Here is a 24,403-nt window from a genome sequence, read left to right on the forward strand (position 1 = left end):
ACTAAACAGAGAACATCCCTGGTCATCCCTACTGCCTCTGATCGGGTGGACTCACTAAACAGACATGCATCCTTTGTAAATGATGTCTGAGTGTTGGAATGTGCCCCTGGCTATAGGTAAATGATGTCTGAGTGTTGGAATGTGCCCCTGGCTATAGGTAAATGATGTCTGAGTGTTGGAGTGGTGCCCCTGGCTATAGGTAAATGATGTCTGAGTGTTGGAATGTGCCCCTGGCTATAGGTAAATGATGTCTGAGTGTTGGAATGTGCCCCTGGCTATAGGTAAATGATGTCTGAGTGTTGGAATGTGCCCCTGGCTATAGGTAAATGATGTCTGAGTGTTGGAATGTGCCCCTGGCTATAGGTAAATGATGTCTGAGTGTTGGAATGTGCCCCTGGCTATAGGTAAATGATGTCTGAGTGTTGGAATGTGCCCCTGGCTATCCATCAATTTAAAAAACAAGAATGGTGCCATCTGGTTCGATTAATATAAGCAATTTGAAATTATTTATACTATTACTTTTGATACTTAAGTATATTTTAGCAATTCCATTTACTTTTGATACTTAAGTATATTTAAACATAAAACTTTTAGACTTCTACTCAAGTAGTATTTTACTGGGTGACTTTCACCTGAGTCGTTTTCTATGAAGCCATCTTTACTTTTACTCAAGTATGGCAATTGGGCTCTTTTCAGACCACTGTGTTCTTATATGCTTAAGTAAAGCAGAATACTTCTATATCTAGTGGCAAGACTGGAAGCCTTCTCTGTCCATCTATGCATATCCTCATCTAGTGCAGAGCGGTCCTCTGGAGCTCCCATTTCACTACAACATTCAAGTGTTTTGAGGACCAAATGAAAGGTGAGGTATTTGTATTTGCGGCTGAGGCAAAAACAGTAGAAATCCCAAGTGTTCCTCGATAAGATCCATCTTGGACTCAGGGATAAACGTAACATAATAAATCCCGAATACTCCCAACTAGTACGATTGTTACGTTTCGTATGGTATGTATTCATTTATGGATGTCCATCATACATTTCGTACAATATGTTACGATTTTGAAAACATATGATATGTTACGAATTCCAATTAGTTGTGGCTAACGTTAGCTATGTGGCTAATGCTAACAGTAGCGAGGTTAGTTAGGCTAGAGGATAAGGTTAGGAGTTAGGTCAATGGGTTAAGGGGGAAGCTAATATGCTTAAGTAGTTGCAAAGTAGCTAAAAAGTAGTAAGTAGTGGCTACATTTCTAAATCTGCCCGCCATGATTCAAACACAAAACATTAGAGTTGCTAGACATTGGCGTTATACATCCACCCAGACCAACCACTGTACTTTCCTTTTTGCCTTATGTAACCATACAAAACGTAACACATCATACTAATTTCAGTATTCTGGATTTACCTTTACTATGTTACATCTAGTCTATGAGACCAGGCTTTAAGATCAGGTCAGGAAGGAACTCTATATCTCAGTTGGTAGATCATGGTGCTTGCAACACCAGGATAGTGGGTTCGGTTCCCGGGACCACACATATGTAAAACGTGGATAAAAGTGTCTGCTAAATGGCATATAGTATTATAATACCCCAGCGATGATATTGGGATAAAGTCTCTATGAGTCTCTCCATCGTGTTGAGTAGTGGGTTTGGAACTGGGCCCAGGACAGTCAGTGTGGCTGGATCACTTGATAAAGGGCTCAAGGGCCAAGTGTTCGGTTTGAGATTCAGCCTGTGTTGGGTCAGTGGTGGGTTTGGAACTGGGCCCAGGACAGTCAGTGTGGCTGGATCACTTGATAAAGGGCTCAAGGGCCAAGTGTTCGGTTTGAGATTCAGCCTGTGTTGGGTCAGTGGTGGGTTTGGAACTGGGCCCAGGCCAGTGAGTTATGTCTCCATGGAACAGTGTTGGGACAGTGGTGAGTGGTGGGATTGAAACTGGGCCATGTTTTATATGAGTCTCTCCACGGGCGGCGGCTGGGATATGTTCCACATTTCTACGCGGGATCCCTCCTTCTCCTGTCGGCTGGGGCTGTAGGTGCCATGGGTGGCCCTACGGTTCAGAGCCACCACCAGACCCACAGAGGTACTGACCAGGGCCAGTAGCAGCACCACTGACACCAGACTGACCGACAGCAATAGGTCAGTGGTCAGCCCTTCAGAGGTCAACTGGAGGGGGAGAAGGGGTGAGGAAGAGGAGGAGGGCAGAAGGGGAGAATGGGGGAGGACAGGGGTGGAGGTGGGAGGAAGAGGAGGAGGGGAGGACATTAGTGGAGGTGGGAGGAAGAGGAGGAGGGGGAGGACATTAGTGGAGGTGGGAGGAAGAGGAGGACAGGGGTGGAGGTGGGAGGAAGTGGAGGAGGACAGGGGTGGAGGTGGGAGGAAGAGGACAGGGGTGGAGGTGGGAGGAAGAGGAGGACAGTGGTGGAGGTGGGAGGAAGAGGAGGAGGACAGTGGTGGGAGGAAGAGGGGGATGACAGTGGTGGGAGGAAGAGGAAGACAAGGGTAGAGGAAGAGGAAGACAAGGGTAGAGGTGGGAGGAAGAGGAGGACAGGGGTAGAGGTGGGAGGAAGATGAGGACAGGGGTAGAGGTGGGAGGAAGATGGGGGCATGGTTAGAGGTGGGAGGAAGAGGAGGAGGAAGAGGACAGGGTTAGAGGTGGGAGGAGGAGGAGGACAGGGGTAGAGGTGGGCGGAAGAGGACAGGGTTAGAGGTGGGCGGAAGAGGACAGGGTTAGAGGTGGGCGGAAGAGGACAGGGGTGGAGGTGGGAGGAAGAGGAGGGGAGATGGGGTGGAGGTGGGAGGAGGAGGAGGACAGGGGTAGAGGTAGGAGGAAGAGGAGGACAGGGGTGGAGGTGGGAGGAAGAGGAGGAGGGGAGATGGGGTGGAGGTGGGAGGAGGACAGGGGTAGAGGTAGGAGGAGGACAGGGGTGGAGGTGGGAGGAGGAGGAGGACAGGGTTAGAGGTAGGAGGAGGAGGAGGACAGGGGTGGAGGTGGGCGGAAGAGGACAGGGGTGGAGGTGGGAGGAAGAGGAGGAGGGGAGATGGGGTGGAGGTGGGAGGAGGAGGAGGACAGGGGTAGAGGTAGGAGGAAGAGGAGGACAGGGGTGGAGGTGGGAGGAAGAGGAGGAGGGGAGATGGGGTGGAGGTGGGAGGAGGACAGGGTAGAGGTAGGAGGAAGAGGAGGACAGGGGTGGAGGTGGGAGGTAGAGGAGGAGGGGAGATGGGGTGGAGGTGGGAGGAGGACAGGGGTAGAGGTAGGAGGAGGACAGGGGTGGAGGTGGGAGGAGGAGGAGGACAGGGTTAGAGGTAGGAGGAGGAGGAGGACAGGGGTGGAGGTGGGAGGAGGAGGAGGACAGGGGTTGAGGTGGGAGGAGGAGGAGGGGAGATGGGGGTGGGAGGAAGAGGACAGGGTTAGAGGTGAGCGGAAGAGGACAGGGTTAGAGGTGGGCGGAAGAGGAGGACAGGGGTGGAGGTGGGAGGAAGAGGAGGAGAGGAGATGGGGTGGAGGTGGGAGGAAGAGGAGGACAGGGGTGGAGGTGGGAGGAAGAGCAGGAGGGGAGATGGGGTGGAGGTGGGAGGAGGAGGAGGACAGGGGTAGAGGTAGGAGGAGGACAGGGGTGGAGGTGGGAGGAGGAGGAGGACAGGGGTAGAGGTAGGAGGGGAGGAGGACAGGGGGGAGGTGGGAGGAGGAGGAGGACAGGGGTGGAGGTGGGAGGAAGAGGAGGACAGTGGTGGAGGTGGGAGGAAGAGGAGGAGGACAGTGGTGGGAGGAAGAGGGGGATGACAGTGGTGGGAGGAAGAGGAAGACAAGGGTAGAGGAAGAGGAAGACAAGGGTAGAGGTGGGAGGAAGAGGAGGACAGGGGTAGAGGTGGGAGGAAGATGAGGACAGGGGTAGAGGTGGGAGGAAGATGGGGGCATGGTTAGAGGTGGGAGGAAGAGGAGGAGGAAGAGGACAGGGTTAGAGGTGGGAGGAGGAGGAGGACAGGGGTAGAGGTGGGAGGAAGAGGACAGGGTTAGAGGTGGGCGGAAGAGGACAGGGTTAGAGGTGGGCGGAAGAGGACAGGGGGGGAGGTGGGAGGAAGAGGAGGAGATGGGGTGGAGGTGGGAGGAGGAGGAGGACAGGGGTAGAGGTAGGAGGAAGAGGAGGACAGGGGTGGAGGTGGGAGGAAGAGGAGGAGGGGAGATGGGGTGGAGGTGGGAGGAGGACAGGGGTAGAGGTAGGAGGAGGACAGGGGTGGAGGTGGGAGGAGGAGGAGGACAGGGTTAGAGGTAGGAGGAGGAGGAGGACAGGGGTGGAGGTGGGCGGAAGAGGACAGGGGTGGAGGTGGGAGGAAGAGGAGGAGGGGAGATGGGGTGGAGGTGGGAGGAGGAGGAGGACAGGGGTAGAGGTAGGAGGAAGAGGAGGACAGGGGTGGAGGTGGGAGGAAGAGGAGGAGGGGAGATGGGGTGGAGGTGGGAGGAGGACAGGGGTAGAGGTAGGAGGAAGAGGAGGACAGGGGTGGAGGTGGGAGGTAGAGGAGGAGGGGAGATGGGGTGGAGGTGGGAGGAGGACAGGGGTAGAGGTAGGAGGAGGACAGGGGTGGAGGTGGGAGGAGGAGGAGGACAGGGTTAGAGGTAGGAGGAGGAGGAGGACAGGGGTGGAGGTGGGAGGAGGAGGAGGACAGGGGTTGAGGTGGGAGGAGGAGGAGGGGAGATGGGGGTGGGAGGAAGAGGACAGGGTTAGAGGTGAGCGGAAGAGGACAGGGTTAGAGGTGGGCGGAAGAGGAGGACAGGGGTGGAGGTGGGAGGAAGAGGAGGAGAGGAGATGGGGTGGAGGTGGGAGGAAGAGGAGGACAGGGGTGGAGGTGGGAGGAAGAGCAGGAGGGGAGATGGGGTGGAGGTGGGAGGAGGAGGAGGACAGGGGTAGAGGTAGGAGGAGGACAGGGGTGGAGGTGGGAGGAGGAGGAGGACAGGGGTAGAGGTAGGAGGGGGAGGAGGACAGGGGTGGAGGTGGGAGGAGGAGGAGGACAGGGGTGGAGGTGGGAGGAGGAGGAGGACAGGGGTAGAGGTAGGAGGAAGAGGAGGACAGGGGTGGAGGTGGGAGGAAGAGGAGGAGGGGAGATGGGGTGGAGGTGGGAGGAGGAGGAGGACAGGGGTAGAGGTAGGAGGAGGACAGGGGTGGAGGTGGGAGGAGGAGGAGGACAGGGGTAGAGGTAGGAGGAGGAGGAGGACAGGGGTGGAGGTGGGAGGAGGAGGAGGACAGGGGTTGAGGTGGGAGGAGGAGGAGGGGGAGATGGGGGTGGGAGGAAGAGGACAGGGTTAGAGGTGAGCGGAAGAGGACAGGGTTAGAGGTGGGCGGAAGAGGAGGACAGGGGTGGAGGTGGGAGGAAGAGGAGGAGAGGAGATGGGGTGGAGGTGGGAGGAGGAGGAGGACAGGGGTAGAGGTAGGAGGAAGAGGAGGACAGGGGTGGAGGTGGGAGGAAGAGCAGGAGGGGAGATGGGGTGGAGGTGGGAGGAAGAGGAGGAGGGGAGATGGGGTGGAGGTGGGAGGAGGAGGAGGGCAGGGGTAGAGGTAGGAGGAGGACAGGGGTGGAGGTGGGAGGAGGAGGAGGACAGGGGTGGAGGTGGGAGGAGGAGGAGGACAGGGGTAGAGGTGGGAGGAGGAGGAGGGGAGATGGGGGTGGGAGGAAGAGGACAGGGTTAGAGGTGGGCGGAAGAGGACAGGGTTAGAGGTGGGCGGAAGAGGAGGACAGGGGTAGAGGTGGGAGGAAGAGGAGGGGAGACAGGGGTAGAGGTAGGAGGAAGAGGAGGGAAGACAGGGGTAGAGGTAGGAGGAAGAGGAGGGGAGACAGGGGTAGAGGTAGGAGGAAGAGGAGGGGAGACAGGGGTAGAGGTAGGAGGAAGAGGAGGGGAGACGGGTAGAGGTAGGAGGAAGAGGAGGGGAGACAGGGGTAGAGGTAGGAGGAAGAGGAGGGGAGACAGGGGTAGAGGTAGGAGGAAGAGGAGGGGAGACAGGGGTAGAGGTAGGAGGAAGAGGAGGGGAGACAGGGGTAGAGGTAGGAGGAAGAGGAGGGGAGACAGGGGTAGAGGTAGGAGGAAGAGGAGGGGAGACGGGTAGAGGTAGGAGGAAGAGGAGGGGAGACAGGGGTAGAGGTAGGAGGAAGAGGAGGGGAGACAGGGGTAGAGGTAGGAGGAAGAGGAGGGGAGACAGGGGTAGAGGTAGGAGGAAGAGGAGGGGAGACAGGGGTAGAGGTAGGAGGAAGAGGAGGGGAGACAGGGGTAGAGGTAGGAGGAAGAGGAGGGGAGACAGGGGTAGAGGTAGGAGGAAGAGGAGGGGAGACAGGGGTAGAGGTAGGAGGAAGAGGAGGGGAGACAGGGGTAGAGGTAGGAGGAAGAGGAGGGGAGACAGGGGTAGAGGTAGGAGGAAGAGGAGGGGAGACAGGGGTAGAGGTAGGAGGAAGAGGAGGGGAGACAGGGGTAGAGGTAGGAGGAAGAGGGGAGGGGAGACAGGGGTAGAGGTAGGAGGAAGAGGAGGGAGACAGGGGTAGAGGTAGGAGGAAGAGGAGGGGAGACAGGGGTAGAGGTAGGAGGAAGAGGAGGGGAGACAGGGGTAGAGGTAGGAGGAAGAGGAGGGGAGACAGGGGTAGAGGTAGGAGGAAGAGGAGGGGAGACAGGGGTAGAGGTAGGAGGAAGAGGAGGGGAGACAGGGGTAGAGGTAGGAGGAAGAGGAGGGGAGACAGGGGTAGAGGTAGGAGGAAGAGGAGGGGAGACAGGGGTAGAGGTAGGAGGAAGAGGAGGGGAGACAGGGGTAGAGGTAGGAGGAAGAGGAGGGGAGACAGGGGTAGAGGTAGGAGGAAGAGGAGGGGAGACGGGTAGAGGTGGGAGGAAGAGGAGGGGAGACAGGGGTAGAGGTAGGAGGAAGAGGAGGGGAGACAGGGGTAGAGGTAGGAGGAAGAGGAGGGGAGACAGGGGTAGAGGTAGGAGGAAGAGGAGGGGAGACAGGGGTCAGTATAAGTACACTACAAACTGCGAAGCAGGAAACACATGAACATCAATAAATAGGTGCTAAAGTACATAGACAGCATCATTAACAAACTGGTCAGACCAGAGGGAAGAAAAACACTAACTCTGTCTAATCTCTCTCTTCATTACACACACACACACACACACACACACACACACACACACACACACACACACACACACACACACACACACACACACACACACACACACACACACACACACACACACACACACACACACACACACACACACACACACACACACACACACACACACACACACACACACAGTCTCTCTTCTGGATATGTTACACAAGGCGCTCTGGTTCCAAGCGCTGTGCGTGCGTCATGGTGGATCTGTCCCCTAGGCAGTAGAGTTGGGATCAGACGAGGATCAGGGATTGGACGAGGCTGGACAGGACCAGGCTGCACTGGAGACTGGAGTCTCTTATGTGTGAACACCCCCCCCCCCTATCTGGCGCCGCTCATGGCTAACACCAGCACCGGTAACAGGATTATCGTCATGCCAACACACCGCTGCTCTGTGCGAGCCACATGGAGCTCCGTCTGAGGAGAATCACACAAACGCAGGGTGGTGTCACAACTCAGCTCAGACACGGAGAAACACGTACACCGTGCCAACAATCCAAACACACATCACATACAACTGTTGCCAGGGCTGCTCAAACAACAAGGACCGATTAAGGAAGTAAAATCATCACTGTTTTTGACATAGTGATTCACAGCACATTGGATGTTGTATATCTGATGATTTTGACTAAGTGAAGTTCTGTATGTTCCATCTTACTAAGCCACTGCTGTCAGAATGACCTTACATGTGTCATATTGGAGCCAAGATGAGGTGCTGTTGGGAGATTTGAGCAGTTAAACCAAGTCAACTGTCACCTCACACAGGAAAAAGAGTGAGCAACATGCCCTTGTGATGTCACAGAAAAACACTCCTGAAAAGAGTCATAGCACCAGGAAACCCTGAAATAAAGCTAGACGAATGCCCTTTTTAAAGGGTTATTGGTTGTTTGTCTGTCAGAATGGAAGGGTTGAGTGTCAGAGTACCCTAAGAACTCCACAGCCAGACAGGTCTCTCTAACCAGTCTACACTCTTAGCAGTTTCTATAGCAAGTGTGTGTGTGTGTGTGTGTGTGTGTGTGTGTGTGTGTGTGTGTGTGTGTGTGTGTGTGTGTGTGTGTGTGTGTGTGTGTGTGTGTGTGTGTGTGTGTGTGTGTGTGTGTGTGCCAAAGCACGTAAAATAAACAATACAACAAAAACAAACAAATCGAATTAAACAAAACAAAGAAAACCTCAGATATTAACAGTAAACATTACACAAAAAAAGTTTCAAAAGAATAACAATGTTTTAATGTTATATTATTAGTGGTTAAAAAATGTAGTATGACATTTAAAATGTTACATAATGCTATGTGTTGTGACAATAGTCAAATGTACGAATGACAAATAAATGTAGGTTACATTGGTGTTTCTCATCCACTGGTTGACCTTTTCTTCTGGCAGCGAGTCACACATTTTGCTGCTGCTATTGGCCCACTTCCATATTTCTCTTAACAGTTACGGAGGTTTGTCAAAATGTCATTTGTGTTCAAATTCTTTGCATGTTTGTGTAATCTGAGGGAAATATGTGTCTCTAATGTGGTCATACATTTGGCAGGAGGACAGGAAGTGCAGCTCAGTTTCCACCTCGTTTTGTGGGCAGTGAGCACATAGCCTGTCTTCTCATGAGAACGAGGTCTGTCCGCGGCGGCCTCTTTCAATAGCAAGGCAGTGCTCACTGAGTCTATCCTTATTCAAGGCTTTTCTTCCTTTTGGGTCACTCACGCCTTTCTGTTTAGGGAAAGGTAGCATTACAATTTGCTTTGTTTTTTGGTTGATTCTTTCCAATGTGTCAAGTAGTTCTCCTTTAGTTTTCTCATAATTTGGTTGGGTCTAATTGTGTTGCTGTCCTGGGGCTCTGTGGGTCTGTTTGTATTTGTGACCAGAGCCCCAGAACCACTTCTCTTTTCTGGAAGTTGATAACCTGTGGATATAGTCCTAATTCTGCTCTGCATGGATTATTTAGGGGTTTGCATTGCACTCTGATGACATTTTTGGTGAATTCTGCATGAGGTCGGGTTTTTGTCCCAATTTGTGAACTCTTGGTTGGGGAGGGACCCCAGACCTCACAACCATAGAGGGCAATGGGTTCTATAACTGATTCAAGTATTTTTTGCCAGATCCTAATTGGTATGTCGAATTTAATGTTCCTTTTGATGGCATAGAAGGCCCTTCTTGTCTTGTCTCAGCCTTGTGGAAGTTACCTGTGGTGCTGATGTTTAGGACGAGGTAGGTATAATTATTTGATGTCCTAGGCCAATAGATAGAATTTATGTTTGTTTTGAATTACTGAGATTCTCTGTCAGGGCCCAAGTCTGACAGAATCTGTGCAGAAGTTCTAGGTGCTGCTGTAGGTCCTCCTTGGTTGGGGACAGAATATGTGCAGAAGTTCTAGGTGCTGCTGTAGGTCCTCCTTGGTTGGGGACAGAATCTGTGCAGAATATCTAGGTGCTGCTGTAGGTCCTCCTTGGTTGGGGACAGAATCTGTGCAGAATATCTAGGTGCTGCTGTAGGTCCTCCTTGGTTGGGGACAGAATCTGTGCAGAATATCTAGGTGCTGCTGTAGGTCCTCCTTGGTTGGGGACAGAATCTGTGCAGAATATCTAGGTGCTGCTGTAGGTCCTCCTTGGTTGGGGACAGAATCTGTGCAGAATATCTAGGTGCTGCTGTAGGTCCTCCTTGGTTGGGGACAGAATCTGTGCAGAATATCTAGGTGCTGCTGTAGGTCCTCCTTGGTTGGGGACAGAATCTGTGCAGAATATCTAGGTGCTGCTGTAGGTCCTCCTTGGTTGGGGACAGAATCTGTGCAGAATATCTAGGTGCTGCTGTAGGTCCTCCTTGGTTGGGGACAGAATCTGTGCAGAATATCTAGGTGCTGCTGTAGGTCCTCCTTGGTTGGGGACAGAATCTGTGCAGAATATCTAGGTGCTGCTGTAGGTCCTCCTTGGTTGGGGACAGAACAACCAGATCAACAGCAAACAGTAAGACATTTTAATTTAGATTATTGAGGTCGGGTTTTGCAGACTGTTCTAGTGCCCTTGCCAAATAATTTATATAAATTCTGAAGAGGGTGGTGCTCAAGCTGAATCCCTGTCTCACCCCTCCCTCCCCCCAACCCCCAGGGAAGAAATCTGTGTATTTATTGACCACACACTTATTATCGTTTGTCAATTAGTGTGTGCAGGGTGTGTACAGTGCCTTAGGAAAGTATTCAGACCCCTTGACTTTTTCCACATTTTGTTACATTACAGCCTTATTCTAAAATTGATTACATAAAAAAAATCCCCAGGAATCTACACACCATACCCCATAATGAAATCACAATACCCACGATGACAAACCGAAAAAAGGTTGTTAGACATTTTTGCAAATGTATAAAAAATGTGGTCTGTCGTATGGTATTTTGGTAAGAACATTTGACATTGTTTTCACTGAGGAAATGTTGGAGTCTGCTGTCTGATATTGCAGAGGATTTTTACGAAATGACTGTTGACACAGATTCCGCTGTAATTATTGGGGTAATTAGACCTTGGTTCCAAATATTGTGGAAGATGCCAGATCTGAGGAGAATGTTGAAGTTGTTGAATTTGGTGTGTGTGTGTGTGTGTGTGTGTGTGTGTGTGTGTGTGTGTGTGTGTGTGTGTGTGTGTGTGTGTGTGTGTGTGTGTGTGTGTGTGTGTGTGTGTGTGTGTGTGTGTGTGTGTGTGTGTGTGTGCGTGCCACCACTAGCGGTCTTTGAGTTGGTATCTTAGGATCTAATGGAAAAAGAAATGGATTAACCTCATTGTCTCTCTGGGTGGGCGAGGAGGCTTTTAAATAAGAGCACTCCTCGGGCCCCAGAATTTCAATATGAAGCCGAATTGGATCCGTTTTCCAAAACTTGTTCGAGCTGAGAGAAAATCGGATCAAAATTGGTTCTGGTCTGTATACAACCCAAATGGAACCGAAAGCAAAATAATTCAATTTTATTGCTCGTTTAAGCCAGCGAAATTGTTTTGACTTGTCTAGCAGTGAACTTTTATGTGCATTTTTGGTTGTATATAAAATAAACGATTTGTGGTCTACAGCTTAGTATTTTCATAATGACATCTCTATAGGTAGATGGAGAATTTTATGAAGTTTTCAGAAATGATTTCCTTATTTCTGTTGACCAAATATTTTCGAAGAAGGATCTTTTTATGTGATGATCATCATGTGCCAGACTCAGAGCAGCGAATAGCAGGGAAAGGTCAGTTGTACAACTGAATGCCTTCAACTGAAACGGGTCTTCCTCATTCAACCCAACACCTCTGAACCAGAGAGGAGCAGGGTGCTGCCTTAAATCGACATCCACGTCTTCGGCGTCCGGGGAACAGTGGGTTAACTGCCTTGCTCAGGGGCAGAATAATAGTTTTTACCTTGTTAGCTCGGGGATTCTATCCAGCAACCATTCAGTTACTATCCCAACACTCTAACCACTAGGCTACCTGGCGTTCACGTTTGGCTATACCCTAACATTCTGTAGACTTTATAGACTAGGGGCGATCACTCTTTTCTGCTGTGTCCTCCTCCTCTTCCACAACAAGTAGCCGATCTTACATTACATTCCATTACATTTAAGTCATTTAGCAGACGCTCTTATCCAGAGCGACTTACCGATGTGCACTGGCTTATTTTCATCAAGAGAATATAGCATTTTGTCACAACATGATTGACACATTTGGTTTGATGAAAGGGGACCCATGACAGTCATTTAAGAGAATATCTAAACGTGTCAAATTTGCATCTGCTGTTTAGGAACTAAACTCTTCAAATATCATTTTGGATCCCGGTATTTCAAAAAAAATTCTACACAGATCCGTGGCCACCGAGCGGGATCCGTGACCGGGGATCCGTGGCCACCGAGCGGGATCCGACCGGGGATCCGTAGTCACCGAGCGGGATCCGACCGGGGATCCGTGGCCACCGAGCGTGATCCGACAGGGGATCCGTGGTCACCGAGCGGGATCCGACCGGGGATCCGTGGCCACCGAGCGGGATCCGACCGGGGATCCGTGGCCACCGAGCGGGATCCGACCGGGGATCCGTGGCCACCGAGAGGGATCCGACAGGGGATCCGTGGCCACCTAGCGGGACCCGCGACCGGGGATCCGTGGTCACCGAGCGGGGATCCGTAGGTACCGAGCGGGATCCGACCGGGAATCCGTGGCCACCGAGCGGGATCCGACCGGGGATCCGTGGCCACCGAGCGGGATCCGAGCGGGGATCCGTGGCCACCGAGCGGGATCCGACAGGGGATCCGTGGCCACCGAGAGGGATCCGACAGGGGATCCGTGGCCACCGAGCGGGATCCGCGACCGGGGATCCGTGGTCACCGAGCGGGGATCCGAGCGGGGGATCCGTGGGTTAACTACATAATGTGGGATCCCGGATCTCGTGCAATAGGATTCGGAAAGATCCGTGAAGACCTCCACTTTGAAATAGGATTCACAGAACAGTTAGTAACACGTTCAAATTCAAACACGTTCCACTTTTAAAAGTTCCCAATCAGAATTCAACAATGGATGTTAATCAGATCGGGTGACAGGACAGAATATGATAAAAGGGGAAGAAACACGCTAACACACTAGTCTCTCTCTTCTTTCTCCCATCTTCATCAGACCTTCACCCTCTACAACACCCTCTATTCTCTCTCTCTCATTCTCCCTCTCATGCTCTCTCTCTCTTTCTCATTCTCTCTGAAGAGAGACACATTAGTAAAGCCACTGAGAGAAGATTCACTATTTCTCTCAACTTTATCTTTCCTTTCCTCTTCCTTGGGTCTCGGCTACACACACACACACACACACACACACACACACACACACACACACACACACACACACACACACACACACACACACACACACACACACACACACACACACACACACACACACACACACACACACACACACACACACACACACACACACACACACACACACACACACACACACACACACACAGGCATATTGTCGTGCACATTCATACACACACGGAATGGAAAGGTTTGCGTGTGTACAGTATGTGTGAGGTTATCAAGAGGTCACTTCTCTCTGTGTATCCTGTTAAGAGAGATTAGGTAACTATGTTTGGATGCCACACAGCTCACCGGATGACTGGTAAACCCACCCAGTACTGACCAGTGACATAACTACTTGATGTTGGATAAATGAAGACAGGAAGTGAAAGGAGGACAAACAACAGATTGAGGGTGAAAAGACAGGAAATGTTTATTTGAAAACAGACAGAGAGATGGACATAAAGACGGACAGACAGAGAGATGGACATAGAGACATACTTGTTTAAAGAAGACATGAAAGAACAGACAGAGAGATGGACAAAGACAGACAGACGGACAGAGAGACAGACAGAGACAGCCAGACAGATGTGATGGATGACAGACAGACATAGAGACAGACAGAGACAGACTGAGACATAGAGACAGACGGACATAGAGACAGACAGACAGAGACATGCACATAGAGACAGACAGAGAGCTGGACATAGAGACAAATATGCAGAGACATGCACATAGAGACAGACAGACAGACAGACAGAGAGCTGGACATAGAGACAAACATGCAGAGACATGCACATAGAGACAGACAGGCAGAGAGCTGGACATAGAGACAAACATGCAGAGACATGCACATAGAGACAAACATGCAGAGACATGCACAGACAGACAGACAGACAGACAGACAGACAGACAGACAGACAGACAGACAGACAGACAGACAGACAGACAGACGGACGGACGGACGGACGGACGGACAGACGGACAGACGGACAGACGGACAGATGGACATAGAGACAGACAGACAAAGACACAAACATATTTTTAGGTCTAGACAACAACAGGGAATGTGTGACAGAGTTTCAAATGAATAAACGTTAGGTGTGATTCATTGCCTTCAAGGGCCTAGGGCCATCTCTCTAGCTACACCTCAAACAGTATCAGGACAGTACCATCATCCTCAAGGAATACAAAGCATAAATGAACATGAGGCTGACCAGATATTGTAAGTGAGATTAATCTCAGAAAACACTATACTTTTCCAAAAGTGCAAAAGTTTTTCAATAAGAAATAACATTCCTTTTGGGAAATTGTGCTTATACACTGACTAACCTGTGCAATTGCAAAACCAGTGTCTTATTTTCCATTTGTTCCATTTGGAAAATTCCCTTTATTACAATTTCTGTCTAGCCCAGTCTAATGTACATTATAAACCAGGTGGTTCGAGCCCTGAATGCTGATAGGCTGAAAGCCATAGAATATCAGACTGTTTACCATGGGTATGACAAAAAAAAACATATTTTTACAGTTCTAATTACTTAGGTAACCAGTTTATAACAGCAAGGGGTTTGCGGAATACGGTGAATATAGCACGGTTTAGGGCTGTAATCTAGGCACTCTGAGTTGTGTCGTGCATAAAGAACAGCCCTTATCCGTGGCATATTGGCCATATACCACACCTCCTCAGGCCTTATTGCTTAAATATAATGCTACCTGAGTTGTGTTAGTATAGCGCCGTGGTCCTTCTGTAGCTCAGTTGGTAGAGCATGGCGCTTGTAACGCCAGGGTAGTGGGTTCGATTCCCGGGACCACCCATACGTAGAATGTATGCACACATGACTGTAAGTCGCTTTGGATAAAAGCGTCTGCTAAATGGCATATTATATTATATTATTATCGCCCAAAGGATATTCATATTGCCATATCCAACAAAGAGCATATTCAAAAATCACACAAATGTATTAAAAAATATGCTGCCTATAGAAAACGTGTTGCTTTTAAGGCACAATAACAGCTCTGTGCTCTTTTCAGAAAAACAAGATAAATCAATTTAAATGTAGCTCACCTCAACAATATATAACAGAATTAAACCAATAACTAAGTTGTACACATACACTACCGTTCAAAAGTTTGGGGTCACTTATAAATGTCCTTGTTTTTGAAAGAAAAGCTAATTTTTTTATCCATTAAAATAACATCAAATTGATCCGAAATACAGTGTAGACATTGTTAATGTTGTAAATGACTATTGTAGTTGTAAACGGCTGATTTGTTATGGAATATCTACTAACCCCTACCTCAGATTAGACAAAGAGCTTCTGGATATCAGGACAGTGATCACTCACCTCAGATTAGACAAAGAGCTTCTGGATATCAGGACAGTGATCACTCACCTCAGATTAGACAAAGAGCTTCTGGATATCAGGACAGTGATCACTCACCTCAGATTAGACAAAGAGCTTCTGGATATCAGGACAGTGATCACTCACCTCAGATTAGACAAAGAGCTTCTGGATACCAGGACATCGATCACTCACCTCAGATTAGACAAAGAGCTTCTGGATATCAGGACAGCGATCACTCACCTCAGATTAGACAAAGAGTTTTTCTGCAACAAGCAGGACGCACAGGACATTCTCCAAACACCCCAGTTATTGGCAAGAGGAAGAGACGCAGGTACAGAGGACACAGAATGGGGTGCCTCGTAAGGATCCGCCGAAGACGAGTGGGAAAGCTGCCGTTACTGTCAATATTACTCGTCAACGTGCAATCATTGGACAATAAATTAGACGAGGTACGATCACGAATATCCTACTAACGGGACATCAAAAACTGTAACATCTTATGTTTCACAGAATCGTGGCTGTATGACGACATGGATATTCAGCGAGCGGGATATACGCTGGAGGGGGGGGGTCTGTGCACATTTGTAAACAACAGCTGGTGCAGGAAATCTAAGGAAGTCTCTAGATTTTGCTCACCTATCTTATGATAAACTGCAGACCACACTATTTGCCAAGAGAGTTTTCATCTATACTTTCGTGGCTGTTTGTTAACCACCACAGACAGATGCTGGCACTAAGACCGCACTCAGTGAAGTGTATAAGGAAATAAGCAAACAGGAAACCGCTCACCCAGAGGCGGCCAGAGAGTGCAGGGAAATGTAAATCAGTTCTACCTAACTTCTATCAACATGTTAAATGTGCAACCAGAGGGAAAGAAATTCTAGATCACCTGTACTCAACACACAGAGACGCGTACAAAGCTCTCCCTCGCCATCCATTTGGTAAATCTGACCACAATTCTATCCTCCTGATTCCTGCTTACAAGAAAAAAATTAATGCAGGAAGCACCAGTGACTCGGTCTATAAAAAAAGAGGTCAGATGAAGCAGATGCTAAACTACAGGACTGTTTTGCTAGCACAGACTGGAACATGTTCCAGGATTCTTCCGATGGCATTGAGGAGTACACCACATCAGTCATTGGCTTTATAAATCAGTGCATTGAGGACGTCATCCCCACAGTTACTGTACGTGCATACCCCAACCAGAAGCCATGGATTACAGGCAACATTCGCACTGAGCTAAAGGGTAGAGCTGCCGGGACTCTAACACGGAAGCTTATAATAAATCCTGCTATGCCCTCCGGCGAACCATCAAACAGGCATCAAAGAGTCAATACATGGCTAAGATTGAATCGTACTACACCGACTGCGATGCCAATCTTATGTGGCAGGGCTTGCAAACTATTACAGACTACAAAGGGAAACACAGCAGCGAGCTTCCCAGTGGCACGAGCCTAATAGACGAGCTAAATCACTTCTATGCTCGCTTCGAGGCAAGCAACACTGAGGCATGCATGAGAACATCAGCCGTTCTGGACAACTGTGTGATCATGCTCTCTGTAGGTCAACATTCACAAGGCCAGACGGATTACCAGGACATGTGCTCCGGGCATGTGCTGACCAACTGACAGGTGTTTCACTGACATTTTCAACATGTCCCTGATTGAGTCTGTAATACCAACATGTTTCAAGCAGACCATCATAGTCCCTGTGCCCAGGAACACTAAGGCAACCTGCCTAAATCACTACAGACCCATAGCACTTACATCCATAGCCATGAAGTGCTTTGAAATGTTGGTCAGGCTCACATCAACACCATTATCCTAGAAACCTTAGACCCACTCCAAATTGCATACCGCCCAAACAGATCCACAGATGAAGGCATCTCTATTGCACTCCACAATGCCCTTTCCCGCCTGGACAAAAGGAACACCTGCGTAAGAATGCTATTCATTGACTACAGCTCATCGTTCAACACCATAGTACCCTCAAAGCTCATCACTAAGCTAAGGATCCTGGGACTAAACACCTCCCTCTACAACTGGATCCTGGACTTCCTGATGGGCCGCCCCTCCAGGTGGTGAGGGTAGGTAGCAACACATATGCCACACTGATCCTCAACACTGGAGCCCCTCAGGGGTGTGTGATCAGTCCCCTCCTGTACTCCCTGTTCACCCACGACTGCGTGGCCAGGCACGACTCCAACATCATCATTAAGTTTGCAGTCGTCACCATGGCCAGATTCAACCCCTTAACACGCCTGATCACCAAAAACAACAACACAGCCTTTTGGGAGGAGGTCAGAGACCTGGCCGGGTGGTGCCAGAATAACAACCTATCCCTCAACGTAACCAAGACTGAGATGACTGTGGACTACAGGAACAGGAGGACCGAGCATGCCCCCATTCTCATCGACGAGGCTGTAGTGGAGCAGGTTGAGAGTTTCAAGTTCCTTGGTGTCCACATCAACAATAAACTAGAATGATCCAAACACACAAAGACAGTCATGAAGAGGGCACGACAAAGCCTATTCCCTCTCAGGAAACTAAAGGGATTTGGCATGGGTCCTCAGATCCTCAAAAAGTTCTACAGCTGCAACATCGAGAGCATCCTGACTGGTTGCATCACTGCCTGTTACGGCAACTGCTCGGCCTCCAACTGCAAGGCACTACAGAGGGTAGTGCGTACGGCCTAGTACATCACTGGGGCTAAGCTGCATACCAGGCGGTGTCAGAGGAAGGCCCTAAAAATTGTCAAAGACCCCAGCCACCCCAGTCATAGACTGTTCTCTCTAATACCGCATGGCAACCGGTACCGGAGGGCCAAGTCTAGGACCAAAAGGCTTCTCAACAGTTTTCACCCCCAAGCCATAAAGACTCCGGGATGCTCGCCTTCTAGGCAGAGTTGCAAAGAAAAAGCCATATCTCAGACTGGCCAAAAAAAATAAAAGATTAAGATGAGCAAAATAATACAGACACTGGACAGAAGAAGATTCTGGACAGAGTGTTATGGACAGACTAATCTAAGTTTGAGGTGTTCGGATCACAAAGAACATTCGTGAGGCGCAGAACAATTTGAAAGATGCTGGAGGAGCGTTTGACGCCATCTGTCAAGCATGGTGGAGGAAATGTGATGGTCTGGGGGGGGCTTTGGTGATGATTAAGATGGGCAAAAGAACACAGACACTGGACAGAGGAACTCTGCTTCGAAGGCCAGCATCCCGGAGTCGCCTCTTCACTGTTGACGTTGAGACTGGTGTTTTGCGGGTACTATTTAATGAAGCTGCCAGTTGAGGACTTGTGAGGTGTCTGTTTCTCAAACTAGACACTCTAATGTACTTGTCTTCTTGCTCAGTTGTGCACCGGGGCCTCCCACTCTTCCTTCTATTCTGGTTAGAGCCACGCTGTTCTGTGAAGGGAGTAGTATACAGGGTTGTATGAGATCTTCAGTTTCTTGGCAATTTCTCGTATGGAATAGCCTTCATTTCTCAGAACAAGAATAGACTGACGAGTTCCAGAAGGAAGGCCTTTGTTTCTGGCGATGTTGAGCCTGTAATCGAACCCACAAATGCTGATGCTCCAGATACTCAACTAGTTTTATTGCTTCTTTAATCATAACAACAATCTTTTAAAATGATCCACTTGGATTAGCTAACACAGCCATTGGAACACAGGAGTGATGGTTGCTGATAATTGGCCTCTGTACGCCGAAGTCGATATTCCATAAAAAATCTGCCGATTCCAGCTACAATAGTCATTTCAAATCAAATGAAATTTTATTTGTCACATACATATGGTTTGCAGATGTTAATGCGAGTGTAGCGAAATGCTTGTGCTTCTAGTTCCAACAATGCAGTAATAACCAACAAGTAATCTAACTAACAATTCCATAACTACTGTCTTATACACAGTGTAAGGGGATAAAGAATATGTACATAAATATATATGAATGAGTGATGGTACAGAGCAGCATAGGCAAGATACAGTAGATGGTATCGAGTACAGTATATACATATGAGATGAGTATGTAAACAAAGTGGCATAGTTAAAGTGGCTAGTGATACATGTATTACATAAAGATGCAGTAGATGATATAGAGTACAGTATATACGTATGCATATGAGATGAATAATGTAGGGTATGTAACATTATATTAGGTAGCATTGTTTAAAGTGGCTAGTGATATATTTTACATCATTTCCCATCAATTCCCATTATTAAAGTGGCTGGAGTTGAGTCAGTGTGTTGGCAGCAGCCACTCAATATTAGTGGTGGCTGTTTAACAGTCTGATGGCCTTGAGATAGAAGCTGTTTTTCAGTCTCTCGGTCCCAGCTTTGATGCACCTGTACTGACCTCGCCTTCTGGATGATAGCGGGGTGAACAGGCAGTGGCTCGGGTGGTTGTTGTCCTTGATGATCTTTATGGCCTTCCTGTAACATCGGGTGGTGTAGGTGTCCTGGAGGGCAGGTAGTTTGCCCCCGGTGATGCGTTGTGCAGATCTCACTACCTTCTGGAGAGCCTTACGGTTGTGGGCGGAGCAGTTTCCGTACCAGGCGGTGATACAGCCCGCCAGGATGCTCTCGATTGTGCATCTGTAGAAGTTTGTGAGTGCTTTTGGTGACAAGCCAAATTTCTTCAGCCTCCTGAGGTCGAAGAGGCACTGCTGCGCCTTCTTCACAATGCTGTCTGTGTGAGTGGACCAATTCAGTTGGTCTGTGATGTGTATGCCGAGGAACTTAAAACTTGCTACCCTCTCCACTACTGTTCCATCGGTGTGGATAGGGGGGTGTTCCCTCTGCTGTTTCCTGAAGTCCACAATCATCTCCTTAGTTTTGTTGACGTTGAGTGTGAGGTTATTTTCCTGACACCACACTCCGAGGGCCCTCACCTCCTCCCTGTAGGCCGTCTCGTCGTTGTTGGTAATCAAGCCTACCACTGTTGTGTCGTCCGCAAACTTGATGATTGAGTTGGAGGCGTGCGTGGCCACGCAGTCGTGGGTGAACAGGGAGTACAGGAGAGGGCTCAGAACGCACCCTTGTGGGGCCCCAGTGTTGAGGATCAGCGGAGGGGAGATGTTGTTGCCTACCCTCACCACCTGGGGGCGGCCCGTCAGGAAGTCCAGTACCCAGTTGCACAGGGCGGGGTCGAGACCCAGGGTCTCGAGCTTGATGACGAGCTTGGAGGGTACTATGGTGTTGAATGCCGAGCTGTAGTCGATGAACAGCATTCTCACATAGGTTTTCCTCTTGTCCAGATGGGTTAGGGCAGTGTGGGTTCTGTAGCTCAGTTGGTAGAGCATGGCGCTTGTAACGCCAGGGTAGTGGGTTCGATCCCCGGGACCACCCATACGTAGAATGTATGCACACATGACTGTAAGTCGCTTTGGATAAAAGCGTCTGCTAAATGGCATATATTATTATTATTATTATTGCAGTGTGGTTGAGATTGCATCGTCTGTGGACCTATTTGGGCGGTAAGCAAATTGGAGTGGGTCTAGGGTGTCAGGTAGGGTGGAGGTGATATGGTCCTTGACTAGTCTCTCAAAGCACTTCATGATGATGGAAGTGAGTGCTACGGGGCGGTAGTCGTTTAGCTCAGTTACCTTAGCTTTCTTGGGAACAGGAACAATGGTGGCCCTCTTGAAGCATGTGGGAACAACAGACTGGTATAGGGATTGATTGAATATGTCCGTAAACACACAGGCCAGCTGGTCTGCGCATGCTCTGAGGGTGCGGCTGGGGTGCCGCCTGGGCTTGCAGCCTTGCGAGGGTTAACACGTTTAAATGTCTTACTCACCTTGGCTGCAGTGAAGGAGAGTCCGCATGTTTTCGTTGCAGGCCGTGTCAGTGGCACTGTATTGTCCTCAAAGCGGGCAAAAAAGTTATTTAGTCTGCCTGGGAGCAAGACATCCTGGTCCGTGACTGGGCTGGATTTCTTCTTGTAGTCCGTGATTGACTGTAGACCCTGCCACATACCTCTTGTGTCTGAGCCGTTGAATTGAGATTCTACTTTGTCTCTGTACTGACGCTTAACTTGTTTGATAGCCTTGCGGAGGGAATAGCTGCACTGTTTGTATTCGGTCATGTTACCAGTCACCTTGCCCTGATTAAAAGCAGTGGTTCGCGCTTTCAGTTTCACGCGAATGCTGCCATCAATCCACGGTTTCTGGTTAGGGAATGTTTTAATCGTTGCTATGGGAACGACATCTTCAACGCACGTTCTAATGAACTCGCACACCAAATCAGCGTATTCGTCAATGTTGTTATCTGACGCAATACGAAACATGTCCCAGTCCACGTGATGGAAGCAGTCTTGGAGTGTGGAGTCAGCTTGGTCGGACCAGCGTTGGACAGACCTCAGCGTGGGAGCTTCTTTTTTTAGTTTCTGTCTGTAGGCAGGGATCAACAAAATGGAGTCGTGGTCAGCTTTTCCGAAAGGAGGGCGGGGCAGGGCCTTATATGCGTCGCGGAATTTAGAGTAACAATGATCCAAGGTTTACAACATTAACAATGTCTACACTGTATTTCTGATCAATTTTATGTTATTTTAATGGACATTTTTTTGTGCTTTTCTTTCAAAACAAGGACATTTATAAGTGACCACAAACTTTTGAACATTAGTGTACATACTGTATCTCTGAACAGTCAGAGACCTTCAGTCTGGCCCACGGCTCCAATTTCTAATTGGCGCAGTTTAGGAACAACCCCTATTGTTTTTTAAAGACTCCTGTCTAAGGCTAAATCAAGTACGTAGTGGTCAGCTGTCACGGCCAGATTCAACCCCTTAACACCCGGTTAAGAGAACCCTCTCTGGGAACCCTGGTGGTACTGTAAAACAGACACAGATATAACAGTACTCACACACGGTTTTTCATTGGACAGGCATTTAACAATGAAACACCCACCACCAAAAGTCTTCCACTACAAGCTACACACACACACACACACACACACACACACACACACACACACACACACACACACACACACACACACACACACACACACACACACACACACACACACACACACACACACACACACACACACACACACACACACACACACACACACACACTCTCTCAGTCGTCCTGCCCTCCCCAGTCGATCTCAGGGTCGTCATCGAGTCGCAGGATAAGGTAGGAGAGTAGCTGGAAGAGGTTCTGCCAGAGCAGAACGGCCACGTAAAAGTAAATGTCGCTTACGTCGATCTGGCAATTGTCCCCGGCGAAACTCATGTCACACACACAGTGGTACTTGTTGATGAGGTTTCGGCAGTAGCCCCCATTCAGACAGGGGTTGGACTTGCACTCATCCACCTCCTGCTCACAGCTACACAGTACAGACACAGAGACAGAGGCCGAGAGAGGGTCAGAAAAACAGGCACACAACATCATGTGGTCTGTGTGTAATGTATGTGTTCTGTGTGTATATTTTACAAAGTTCATCTATATTCTGGGTATATTTTCTTACTTTATCCCTCCCATCCCATCTACCCCTTCCTCCCTCTGTTTCCTTCTCTTTCTCCCTCTGTCTCCCTCTGTCTTTTCCCTCTACTGCTGCCCTGTGAAGCCTGGTAGACAGTCACAGGACAGCTCTCTCTCGTGCAGTTCTCTACCCCTTCCCTCTATCTCCCGGTGCCCTGTGAAGCCTGGTAGACAGTCACAGGACAGCTCTCTCTCGTGCAGTTCTCTACCCCTTCCCTCTATCTCTTACCGGTGCCCTGTGAAGCCTGGTAGACAGTCACAGGACAGACAGCTCCCCTTCCCTCTCTTACCGGTGCCCTGTGAAGCCTGGTAGGACAGCTCTCTCTCGTGAAGTTCTCTACCCCTTCCCTCTAGTTGGTAGACAGTCACAGGACAGCTCTCTCTCGTGCAGTTCTCTACCCCTTCCCTCTATCTCTTACCGGTGCCCTGTGAAGCCGGGTAGACAGTCACAGGACAGCTCTCTCTCGGTGCAGTTCCCTGAGTTGAAGCAGGTGTAGTTTCTGGTTTCATCTCCACAGACAGACACTGGCAGCTTGGGCCGACTGAGCAGAAATGCAGACACATACAGGACAACCCATCAGACAGGACAACCCATCAGACAGGACAAACCATCAGACAGGACAAACCATCAGACAGAACAAACCATCAGACAGGCACACTTCTCTAGAGAGCGAGTGTGTGTGTGTGTGTGTCTGTGCGCGGTTGGGAGGCGGGCGGTGCCCAGGAGTGACAATGTGGGACCGGGGTTATTGGGTACTTGTGTAAGGGGGTTTATTTGAGAACTAGGGGGAGTGGGAGGGTACTGTCTGTCTCCCCACTGGGAGACTATGGAGTCTAGGGGGTGATAGACCCCCTACTGCTCCTAAACTACAGGACATTAAACCAGAACTTAACACATCATGGACTCAGTCCTGCTCTATGGGACTTACAACATCCCATATTTAGGCTGGTTGATATGGCATTTCTTGAAATAGGTAGGGGGAATGAGAGGACTAGCAAATAATAAAAACAACTTACACATTCCTGTTGACTACTATGTACCATGGGATTTCCTCAACACGATCACTGGAGGGAGAGAGAGAGAGAGAGATACACAGAAGAAAAGTTTGATTTAGGATGTAAACTCTTTAATTATAGCTTAGTGATGGAGGCTGTTTCAAAAATGCCCTTGTGAAGGAGCGATGTGAGATAGAGAGAGAGAGTGTTGAAAGTGCGTGTGAGAGAGAGTGTGTGTTTACAAGATAAATGAATGGAGGAATTCCCTCGATGATGCTCCGAAACTAACAAAAGAGGAGAGGCAGTAGCACTGAACCACCAGGGAACTGATTTCGCAGTACACTACAGCGACACACTAGAGCCATAACCATATGACGTTTAGTACAACAGACATGCAACAAGTAAAGCACGCAGTTCATGCATGGTTTCAGTGCCTTATACACATCTGAACATTTAGAAGATCTCATTTTGCCTTAGTGTGTTGTAAAACTAAAAGGGAGTCCCGCTGGTGTCCTGTCCTGTATATCACTAAAAGGGGTCTCGCTGGTGTCCTGTCCTGTATATCACTAAAAGGGAGTCCCGCTGGTGTCCTGTCCTGTATATCACTAAAAGGGGCCCGCTGGTG

The 24,403-nt window shown here is 49.3% G+C and overlaps 1 protein-coding gene across 2 annotated transcripts in view; it reads right to left on the reverse strand.

The window, feature by feature from the left end:
• Positions 1–536: 536 nt before the first annotated feature.
• Positions 537–24,403, reverse strand: part of crb1 (crumbs cell polarity complex component 1) — an 86,286-nt gene continuing 62,419 nt past the window's right edge. For both annotated transcript variants that reach the window (XM_046300102.1, XM_046300103.1), the window contains 4 exons: positions 23,800–23,847; positions 23,202–23,324; positions 22,501–22,627; positions 537–2,165 (listed from right to left, as the gene is read on the reverse strand). In XM_046300102.1, the coding sequence (XP_046156058.1) occupies positions 1,947–2,165; positions 22,501–22,627; positions 23,202–23,324; positions 23,800–23,847 (517 nt within the window). In that variant the 3' untranslated portion in view covers positions 537–1,946. The remainder of the gene's footprint in view (positions 2,166–22,500; positions 22,628–23,201; positions 23,325–23,799; positions 23,848–24,403) is intronic.

This window comes from Oncorhynchus gorbuscha, linkage group LG15 (assembly GCF_021184085.1).
Source record: "Oncorhynchus gorbuscha isolate QuinsamMale2020 ecotype Even-year linkage group LG15, OgorEven_v1.0, whole genome shotgun sequence".
Taxonomy (NCBI): domain Eukaryota; kingdom Metazoa; phylum Chordata; class Actinopteri; order Salmoniformes; family Salmonidae; genus Oncorhynchus; species Oncorhynchus gorbuscha.